The following is an 11759-nucleotide window of genomic DNA, read 5'->3' as shown; positions in this document are numbered from 1 at the left end:
GCTGTAGTATGTTCCTCCTCTTCTTCCCGACATCATTTTTGCCGACATGTACCACCACCTCTGGCTCTTCACCCTCATCCTTGAGGATTTCCTGCACTCTGTCCGCGATGTCTTTCACCCTGGCACCAGGAAGGCAACACGCCATCCTTAAATCCCGTCTGCTGCCACAAAACTCCCGGTCAGTTCCTCTCACGATGGAGTCCCCTATTACCACGGCTCTGTGCGATGTCTGATTCTTCCGCTCTGCCTCTGCGGCAACTTTTGATTGACAAACTTGGCCGCCTTGCGAACTGGCAGTGTCATCAGTCTCTGCTTCCAAAAGCTTCAACTTGTTCCTGACAGGTACTTCTCCCGGGGTCTCTTGCACCTGTTTCCTCTCTGCCTTCCTCATCATTTGCTCTCTTCTGCTCTCTTCTGGCATGATTGGTGTAATAACATCGCTGAAGGTCTTGTCCAGAAAGATCTCGTTTTCTCGGATGAGCCTAAGGTCTTCGAGTTCTTTCGTCAGCGCTGCAATATGCTCGGTCAATTGCTGAATGTGCACAAAATTTAACTTGGTTCTTGTTAGTTAACAAAAGAGTATGAATTTCTTTATATGTCATTAAAGTTTAATCCTCTTTTTGCATTTCTATGCAAACTCCCCATGCTTCTATGTGTATTTCCTAGGATATGGTGACTAAAGTTTAACATAGTGAATACTTTGAGACAAATTTGCCCAATGCACTGGTCAGCCTCAGTAGAACATTTGGGTAACTACAGTCTTTTGATCACACATTCTACTTGCTTTTGCTATTTGCTTTATCCCAGAAGGCAAGAAGCCCATAATTATTCTCTGGACCTTTATGTCTCCCTCCATCATTGCATTGTGCACGATGATGTTCTTTTTTTTCTACCAACGTATATTGCACTAAATGTTTCAATACAAACTCAAAGAGAAATACTAATGCTATATACACAGATTAGAAATAATTGGGGCGGCACGGTGGCACAGTGGTTAGCACTGCTGCCTCACAGTGCCAGGGACCCGGGTTCAATTCTCGGGCAACTGTCTGTATGGAGTTTGCACATTCTCCCCGTGTCTGCGTGGGTTCCCTCCAGGTCCTCTGGTTTCCTCCCACAGTCCAAAGATGTGCAGGTTAGGTGAATTGGCCATGCTAAATTGCCCGCAGTGTTAGGTGAAAGGGTAAATGTAGGGGAATGGGTCTGGGTGGGTTGCTCTTTGGAGGGTTGGTGTGGTCTTAGTGTGGAAACCGGTCCTTCGGCCCAACAAGTAATCAAATCCAAAAAAAAGTGAGTCAAAAGCAAATTGAAGTAACAAAATGTACAGACAGTGAATCATTTGTTAAGACTCGATAGTGAGATAGTTGAACAGTTGACTTCAAGATTTTTGGTTTTGCACACTGACTGAAATTCTTTTATCCTACTTCTTTTTGATTGGCTTGCTGGCTTTTAGTAGTTAGGGTGTGGGTATCCTTTTCCTGTATGGCAGGCATGACCAGTGGGTGGTTTGTCAACTTTGACATTCACAGCACACAAGCACTGGAATCTATACTATTAGATGAGTACTTCAGCCTATCGGCAGAAATCACAGCTTCTTCCACTAACTAAGATTGATCTGGCTTTTAGAACCACATTCTTGTGTATTCTCAAAAGGGGAAAGTGACTGTGAATTACTATCTTTCCTTTCAACAGGTCTACAGTCTGAAATAAATCAGAAAAGATTACAATTCAGTTTGTAGTGCATTTTCTTCCTTTTACGTCCATATCATTTGAAGCTTCCTTAACATCTCATCAGGAGTGACATTCCAGGGTCTCTCTCCAAACAGCAAATAAATTTACATCCTGAGTCATTTTTGTTGAATCAGTCCTCTTCTAAAAAACACATGTCAGAATTCAAGCTTGATATATCCATAAATTGATCTGGGGTTGTCTCACATGAACATTACATACAGAAACAACTGGAACATGAACAGGTTTCTCCTAAATATTGAATTTGTATTTTATTACATAATTTGGAGGCGAAAAAGATGATGTGTAACTGTCTGTCTGTCTGAAGTGTAATACAATCAATTGTGCATAGGCAATTTATTAGGTGCATATTAATTGTGAATAATTGTATGCTCATAATGGAGATGAACTGGGCATTCACTCTTGCCCATATCCATCGATACAGGCTAAAACTATGGAAGGCATATGCTTAGAATATGTATCTTTAGAAATAAAACATATGTAAAGAATTATTCCAATTCTACCCTTAACATTCTAGAATACAAAGTGGAAGCAGAAAATGGTTCACTTAGGGAGAATTATGGAATTTATGCAAAAACCATTCAGATATAAACTTATAATTCTAGTTACAATTGTGAAAAATGGCAGAGAGTGAGCGTAAACTGTAGGGATATAATTGCCTTCCAATGGTAACAGAGACAGTACATAATGATTAATTGGATAGTGAATTAATGAAGTGGATATGATTGGCAGACATTACATTCTTCCCAGACAGGAAACAAGGTATGGCCTTGGTATTATTGCTTCTGTTCAGAAATATAACTTGAAGTAAATTACTTTTTAAGTAATTGTGCCATCAGTTATATTGTAATAAAAATTTGCATCTTCTACTAGATTTGGCTGAAATTTACAAAAAAAGATGATCTGCTAAACGTCTTTGAGAAATTATAACAGATTGCATTAAATACTGAAAAAAATAATATGAGGAACTATGGACCTACATAAGTATTTAACTTGCTGGATTGGGCTAAAGTGCTTAGTGCAGACAGAGTCCTGGTTCTAACTAGAATTCAGTTCTTTGAGTGGAACATTTTGTTGGATCGGATGGCTGTTGTCTCATTGGATTCCTTCTATGCAGATTATAGAGTCTGAATTTCTTCATATATTATTAAACTTTAATCCTCATTTTGCACTTCTATGCAAACCCCTCAGTGCTTTACCTCATAAGGGAAGAAGCCCATAACTATTCTCTGGACCCTCCTTGCATTGTGTATGGTGGTGCTTTTTATTTTCTACCAATGTATATTGCACTAAATGTTTCAATCACCATTTGTTCTCCCATTGTAAAACAAACTAAAATATACAGGAAACATTTCGCATCATCCTCGGTTTCTACAATTTCTAATATTTTAGTGCTATTAGTGATTAAGAAACTTGTATTATTAATGTAGATTAGAAAGTTGAAGGGTCCAGTGAACGCCTCAGCTAGGACATTGTAGGCTAATTGCATCCAGGTTAAAGTTGAAATCAGTTATCTATCCTTAACAACATCCCATCTTCGAACCATGCCTAAGAGAGTGATACTCTTTCCCCTATGCCCTCCAAAGCTCAACACATTCTCATTGTTCAATGTACAACTATCACATACTGGAAAGATTCAAACAGATGAAATCTTTTACTTTTATTTGGCAACAGCAAAACTGAGGAAAAAAACAAAGAAGAAGTTTCCATGCTAGATGACTCTATAAGAACTGGATTTGCTTCAGTGAATAAAACAGACTGCTGGTCTTTCGAGCAGCAACAAATTTACAGTCCATGAGTGAGCACTGCACCAACTCACATCTATTGGAACCAGGTATTAATCAAGTCCTGTCTGGCTTGCTATGCCTGACATTACCTCTCGGAGACAGTAAGATCTGCAGATGCTGGAGATCAGAGTTGAGACTGTGTTGCTGGAAAAGCACAGTAGGTCAGGCAGCATCCGAGGAGCAGGAAAATTGACGTTTCGGGCCGGAGTCCTTCATCAGGAATTGAAGGTACAACCCACTTCATGGACTGTAATGATACAAACTTCCTGATCATCTAAGTGGCCAAATGACCGTGTCAAAGCCCCTGGGCTGATATTGGACTCTGTCCCATAGCTTACTGTGCCAGAACCCCCTGACTGAAGGGTGTCTTTCTTGACTTGACTGGGGACTACTCTCTATAGACTTTGAGACAGGTCCATTTGGTTAAAGCACATGCAGCTCATTTGCTGCATACACTGCTGACACATTTAAGGTGTAAGACTGACGTAGCATGGTGGTGTATAACAATATTTTTACCTTCTTGATTGATAACTACAGACACCCACGAGGAGCTGTCTGTCTTTGCATCAGCACCAAAAGGCAAGGTAAGGAACAACTAGGTAAGTGAGTGCCAAGACAGGAAACAAGGTGAACCATGGTCAAATCCATGAGGTGGGTGCCTATCCATATGGCACACCACTGGTCACAGGCCTCCAGTCTGAAAGGCAACCCTCCAGTCTGAAAGGCACCACCACCCTGTCTTCTACCTTCGAGTCAGTTCTGAATCCAAATGGCTTTGTTCTCCCTGTATTCCATGTAACCATCTAACCTTGTTAACCAGTCTACCATGAGGAGCCTTGTTGAATGTCTTACTTAACTCCATTTAGATCACATTCGCCAAGCTGCATTCATCAATACCCTTTGTTACTTCTTCAAAAGACTCAATCAAGTTAGTGAGACATGATTTCCCACACACAAAACCATGTTGAATATCCCTAATCAGTCCTTGCCTTTGTCAGGCTCATCGCTCAATAATTCCCCAGATTTTCTTTACCACCTTTCTTAAATAGTGGCACCACGTTAGACAACATCCAGTATTCCAGCTCCAAACCTGTGACTATCGATGATTCAAATATCTCAGCAAGGGGCCTAGCAATCACTTCCCTAGCTTCCCACAGAATTCTAGAGTACACCTGATCCAGTCAAGTATTTACTGATATTTGCAGATCCCAAAAGTAAACATCCTGTCAAGTTGACCAGGTGGGTATGCATTGTCAATTATGGTCAAATTGACCAAGGCCCATCATTTCTTTTTTGCTAGTTTCTGGATACAACACCGGTACAAATATGGTGGCTTACTCTGTTTATTCTATATAGAAATCACCATTCTTTTTAGTGACTTGTTATCCCAGAAACTCAAGCAGGTAGAACTTTTATTTTTCTTCATCTTACTTAGATCCCTTCTACTTAGGACTCCAAGTAACATTTCAATCTATCCATTTCACATACTGACGGTGTGTGACCACTGTCTAACATTCCTTACCAGATTGATGCTTCTTGTACCAATGCAATGTCCTCAGACTGATCATTATTCTCAACTTCCAGGTCTGTACCTCCAGGTCATGCCTTACCTCAAACAATCTGTTGTTTCATTTTAGACAGTTTACCAATGAATAGTGAACCACATATGCAACAGCAATCGATAATTCCCTTGGCTTTCCTGAGATTCAATCTTTTGTGATTACTACTGAATCACTGTGATTGAGTGGGTTTACTAAAAAGGTTTCTATCCCAAATCTGAGTGGCCATTGAATAAAGAGAGTACTGAATTCACTATACTTTGTGACAATGCCAGATGTCCTATTTGTACCATGAAGGCTGTTGGAAATGAATGTTTTCCTATTTTTTTAAAAAAAAGATTCAGACATCTGTTTCAAAAGAGGACCTGGTTCTAACTCATGTTAAGGCCAGGAGCCTGTCCAGGTTCGATATTTGAGCACAATCCAATGATCTGAAAGCATTGAATTAGGAATTTTGAAACAGAATTTCTGCAATTTTTGATGTATGTGTTAAATTCTATGATATATTATTCTTCTAAGAAATAACCATCTGTCTCTTGAAATTTATCAAACTCTGATCAAGCCTCATATGCAATAGATCTTTCTTCTTCTCAACGTTCTCCCTAAGTTGTTATGGACCATAAAAACTTTCCTTAGGATCCAACTGATGATTCTCTAGCTCTAAAATTACAGCTAATCCTGATTCTAGTGGAAAGTGACAGTGCCAAAGGTATAACTTGTTTTTATCTTACTAAGTATATAACCCATGTTCACATATTCATTTCATGTATCCACTGGTCATAAGGCTATTCATGGTCACAGTAACACATCTCAAAAAATAACTAGAGTTACAATCTTCTCAAAGGTAACTTCAGTTATCATCTTATGTCTGGAAAAAAAATCTTAGTTTCTAATGTTCATGTTTAAGCTGTTCAGTGAATCTGAGGCTGATGCTGAATCAGGAACAAGGCACAGAGCTTCTCCTCAATAACAAACTTTTTGACATATTTACAGTGTCATAGATCCCCAAATTACAAACCCCAGTGTCCCTGCTGTTGCCTTTTAATAATTATTTTTAATCATTCTGTTTGGACACATTATGACATATTTCTGAGGTAAATGAGAATTAGAACTCAAATATTCTGGCCCAGAGATAAAACTGCACCATAAACTTCTTCTCCCCTTTTAATATGTGCTCAAAGAAAAGTAATCAAGAAACACCCATAACCTGTTTATCCTTAAACGTAACTATATAATTGATTTGATATTAAAATACAAGCACGATTCTGTGTTTCTAGTTGCTTGTCTTTTTAACTCTCCACTTTACTCTCCATCTTCACTCTCACCAATTTGCAGTGCTCTAATGAATCTCAATGAATAGTACCTCATTTTCTGATTAGGTACTCTATACTTCTGGACTCAACATCGAGTTTAACAATTTTAAATCGTAAACTTTGGCCCCACTTAACTTCAGATTTTTTTGTGTGTAGTAGTTTTATCCTTGCTTTCCATGTTTTATTTTTGGACACAGCTGTTCATTATTCTGCCACTCACATCCACTCTAGCAAAATATTTTATTTCTTTCCTACAACCATTACTCCTCCCTTCGCTTTTGTAACATAAACTCTTTCTTTCATATAACCTCTTCTGCTATACACTTCTTCAACATTCCCTTTCATTTCTGCCCACTTCCATCTAATGTAGGCATTAACCATATTATATTTAGATGTTCCTTCAGTTCTGACAAAATTTCCATGACCTGAAACATTAACTGCTTCACTCTCTGCAGATGTTGCCAGACATGCTAGGTATTTCCAGCTTTTTCTGATTTTATTTCAGGTTTCCAACAACCGTAATATTTTGTTTTCACTTTGGTACTCCACATCCTTTGAGGCCTCAACTATAGATATTTATGAATGACTTTGATAAACTGGAGAGTTACATACCCATGTTTGCCAATCTCAATGTGAATGGAAGCATGACGTTACAAAGAGATAGTGATTATGTGGAATAAGCAAAACTGTGACAATGGATTTTGACATAGGCAAGAATGAGGTCAACAACATTTGAGCTTAAAAAAAGTCAGATCAAAATATTTTCTAAACAGTGAAAAACAAAACGGAGGTTTAAAGAGATGTGGGGTCTGTGCATGTAGACAGTTAAATATCATGGACAGACACAGAGAATACATGCCTAGTGGTGTGCTAGTCTTTACAGTTACAGGACTAGAATACAAATGGATAGGGCTTATGCTACTGCCATTCATAGCCCTAGTTAGACTACAGCAGTAACTAAAAAACATAATCAAAATAATGTGAACATTGGAATGCTGAGATATAAATAGAAAATGCCACAAACATTCAGCAGCTCTGGCAACACCTATAAAGAGACAGAAAATAGTTGATATTTCAGTTCTATTTATATTCCTGGAATGATTATGTTTTGTTCTGAGCATTATACCTGAGGAACAATATGTTCACCTTAGAAAGGGTGCAGCATAGACTTATCATAATCATGCCTGGATTACAACAGTGCAAAAATTAGCAATGTACTCCCTGGAAGTTAGAAGATTTTCAGGTAATTTAATTCAAGGTTTCAAATATCAAGAGGAAATTGATCATTTCTCTCTATCAAGCCCAATTTCACTGAATGGGGTGTTCAGAGTTAGGTGTTATAGCTTAATAGCCAGAGTCATATTTTTCAGCAGCAATGTCAGGAAATACTTCTACACCCAAAGGATGGTAAAGATTTGGCACTCACACTTGGTCCATGCCAAGTCAATTGTTATATTAAATCTGAGGTGGGCAGATTTACTTTGTCCCAAGGTATTAAGGATATGGGCTAAGATGAAGTGTGGTCATCAATTAGCCAAATAATCTTGGTCTATGCTCTTAATTCTGCATCCAATGTTTTAAGCTTGACATACTCTTCTTGTGCAGCATGTGATTGTGACACTGTCCCTGTGAGTGTGTCTTGATATATAGCTAGGACTCTTTCTGACTTGCAAAAGTGAACTTCAGTTTTTCAGAAATTCTCTAATAGAGATATTTCAGCAGTAGGATGAAAGCAAAAAATAACAAAGATAACATAAATGCACATTTAATGTAACAGTCATGCAAGAAGTTTAGTTGTGCAGAATTGGCAGATAGTCCTGTCTCTGACCTTAGTTGATTTTGAATACAGAACTGTGTTTGTGATAAAGCTCAAGGTCTCAAACTTCCTATGGTATCTGTTTCCCCGAATGCAAACTTAAAAAGTCTTGAGAATAACATATTTTTAAGCTTTATGCCACACCTACTTTCCAAAGATGATCCACATTTCTGAACTAGTCCTTGAACATAGTAACAAATATGGTGATATACACAACCACAGTGATATGGGCATGCTAAAATCTTTCATTAAAATGTGGACTAGTGGCAAACTAGTAAGTAGCTGAAATTTCAACATCATCTTAAACTGAAATAAAATATTAGAAGAGTACCTGTTTTTTCCAGTTTCTGCTATTGACAAGATCCACTTGAGAAATTTGGCCTCACTCATCACTGATGTATTCACGACCCAGGGAAACAGTCTATCTATACTTAGATGGCACAATATTTTCAGGATCTAGAGTATTTCAAATATCAGTAGTTAGTTATAAAATTGTACAGAGACTCCATTTGTGTTTCAAGCTAAATGTCAACATCAATTTACCTTATGGTTTCAGATTGAACTCTTAACTGGTTTAATAAAGTGATCCATTCTATTAGTCCATTAGTTTGACCAAGTTTATTCATACTTTTCATTTTACATACAAAAGTACTTGGGTTATTTTCTCATTTTATTTGCAAAGCTATTGGCAAAATTTACAGAAGCTATATGTGAAATATTTACTTATGAACTTCTCATTGATATTCCATGTTACTATATCAGATCATCCCTTACCTTGGCAAGACATTCTGGGTGTTTTTCCTGCATTGCTAGTTTTTTCAGAGTGTCCTCAACTTGTGATAACAGGAACAGTACATTCCCATTTGTCTCTTTGACCTGTTTGGAATCCATCTCCTCCAGCCACAACAACACTGCTTCCAGGGTCAGCAAACGTACTTCAAGAAATTCTGAACATAGGAGATGAGAAAGCAACAGGCTGGATTCAACTTCAGCAGTTCCAGAAGTCAACTTATGAATGGCATCTGGTGTCAATGACATTGCTTGTGGAGAAACTGATATTCCCAATACTGACAATGTTAGTTTAGTAATGTTTCTTTGCCACTGAATCAATCCAGGCACTGGAGAAAACCTCTGCTCATTCGTAAATAGTTCTGATCCCAATATAATGTTGTGGGCAGTCTGCCAGAAGTTTAGGATCTCTGGGTCTGAAAGAAAGCATTTACAAATTAAGGCTTCATAACTAAATAGAAAGCAATTTGCTTTTGAATGATCATCCTAATACTTATCAAACCAATTTTTAAAGATAAATTTTAAGAACTTTCATAGATATTACATTTAGAGCCAAAGGTTCTGCTTCCAACACAGCTCCATTTGGAACACTTTAATCAAGGCATTTTGCCCTAAAGATTGAAACAATTTCAACCCTGTCCATGTTGCTACGTTCAATCTTAATCAGCTCAAATTGGCATTTGTTTGAAAACAACAAGATCTACATTTTAAAATCATACATTGTGGGTGTGAAAATACTATGGCTTTAACAGGTTATTTTGTTGTCTCTTAAAATAAAGCTTTTAAGCCAGAGGTGCTGAGCAGGCTACCAAAACCATTTCAGCAAACAGCTTGTGCAGTCTTAGGTTTTTATTTACATTATAACAACAGAAACAGCCTGAATGGGTATGGTCAAGCTCTCACAGAAACAGGATTTTTAGCTCATTCAGCATCAATTGTTGCTGGGGTCTCAGCAGAGTTGGAAGCTGCAGTGAGTCTCTTCTGGCTACTACACTCTCTCTGAGTTTTCTCTGAATACATTTCTTCCTGGTCTGCGAGAGTTGCATGTGAGTCAGTTCAGTTGTCTGAATGTGCCTTTTGCCAAAGGCGTATTTTGGCATTTTACGATATTGAAACGGTTAGCTTTAGTAGTAATCTATTATTCTGTTAAGTTTTCCAGTAGATTTAAGTTATTCCAAGTTCTTCTTCCTTTTGTTGTATTTTAAGTATAGTGTCTGAATAAATTGTGTTTTGCTTAACATCGAGTAGTTTGATCAATCAAATTGCATCTGGAACACAGCATCTTATATTTACCTTTAAACTAATAAAAAGAGTCAAGACCATCTTCTCAATATTTTGAAGGAGTTTGGTCTAGTCCATAACATGGATCAATGGCATTAATGTAGATGAACTGCTATTTTAGCCAGTAACCTGAGTGGGAAAGCATGTACAACTTTTCTGTCTGATGAAGCTTGTTAAAATAAGACTAGGGTCTAATAGAGACAAATTTTTAAACATTATTAAAATTATTTCGCAAAACATATTGCCAGCAAGACCGTCAATTATTTCCCATCCCTAGTTTCCCCAAGTCAGTAGTAGCCCTATTTCTTGAACCACTGCTTGTTAGTATGTGAAGTGGTTTGATGCAGTTGACAGTCAAATGGGTTGATCTGGGCCTAAAGTGAAATGTAAACCAGACTGGATTAGTACGGCAGATCTGCAAACTTCTCTAATGGAAACAAACTGAGAGTGTCCTTCTGAACTATGAGGAAAATCTAAGTCACCCCATCGTCTCCTGGTAGCAAAACTCTACGTAAACACTCTCTCCACAGCCTCCGTGACCACGTATGAACTATTTCTTCGGGTGCTTCTATCAGCCACTCTCAGTTGAAGGCCAGTCACAGTTTCAAACCTGTTTCAAGCAGGAAACTAACCAGGCACTTGCATATGATTAATATTACTCTGGGCTATGTTGGTAAATTGGGATAGCTAATAGCATGCATTCAATTGAGTAAATTATTCCCATTCTGAGGAAGGATCACTTGACCCAAAACGTTAACTCTGATTTCTCTCCATAGGTGCTGCCAAACCTGCTAAGCTTTTCCAGCAATTTCTATTTTTGTTGTTATATTTGAACTCTCAATCCCACTTCAACAAGTACATAGTGATTTAGAGCTCTCTACCAAAGTAAACTAACTGGTGTCCTAATGCAATATCATAAGTTGTGAAATCAAGCATGCAGCACTAATCCTGTAACTAGACCCTGCAGGCTAATACCAATAGACAGTGAAATATCTCACTGTAGGCAGTTAACAAAAAAGGCAGGAGTTTTAAATGCTTTGACAGCTAAAATCTCATGTTAAATTCTTAACAGATCCAATGAACCTGACAATTGCAATATGTTTATGTGTATTTTAGGTATATTTATGTCTATTTTAGCTATTACCAAAAGGCAAAACATGTCCCAGGACCCTATCCAAAAGGGTATCTTGCCTATCCAAGGAACTCTGGTAAAGTTAGAACTTCTAGGAGAAAGTGAGGACTGCAGATGCTGGAGATCAGAGCTGAAAATGTGTTGCTGGAAAAGCGCAGCAGGTCAGGCAGCATCAAAGGAGCAGGAGAATCAACATTTCGGGCATGAGCCCATCTTCAGGAATGAGGAAAGTGTGCCAAGCAGGCTAAGATAAAAGGTAGAGAGGAGCGACTTGGGGGAGGGGCATTGGAAATGCGATAGGTGGAAGGAGGTTAAGGTGAGGGTGATAAGGTG

At 38.1% G+C, this 11759-nt stretch overlaps 1 protein-coding gene and 1 long non-coding RNA gene across 4 annotated transcripts in view; one reads left to right on the top strand and one right to left on the bottom strand.

Moving 5' to 3' along the window:
• Positions 1 to 11759, bottom strand: part of LOC122552759 (thyroid adenoma-associated protein homolog) — a 381744-nt gene that overhangs the window by 98768 nt on the left and 271217 nt on the right. For all 3 annotated transcript variants that reach the window (XM_043695687.1, XM_043695686.1, XM_043695688.1), the window contains 2 exons: positions 8999 to 9429; positions 8556 to 8680 (listed from right to left, as the gene is read on the bottom strand). In XM_043695687.1, coding sequence (XP_043551622.1) covers positions 8556 to 8680; positions 8999 to 9429 — 556 coding nt within the window. The remainder of the gene's footprint in view (positions 1 to 8555; positions 8681 to 8998; positions 9430 to 11759) is intronic.
• The window catches only part of LOC122552760, a 92416-nt gene that overhangs the window by 33584 nt on the left and 47073 nt on the right, over positions 1 to 11759 (top strand). The window lies entirely within an intron of this gene.

This window comes from Chiloscyllium plagiosum, chromosome 9, assembly GCF_004010195.1.
Source record: "Chiloscyllium plagiosum isolate BGI_BamShark_2017 chromosome 9, ASM401019v2, whole genome shotgun sequence".
NCBI classification, from domain to species: Eukaryota; Metazoa; Chordata; class Chondrichthyes; order Orectolobiformes; family Hemiscylliidae; genus Chiloscyllium; species Chiloscyllium plagiosum.
This window is presented reverse-complemented; position numbering and strand designations above follow the sequence as displayed.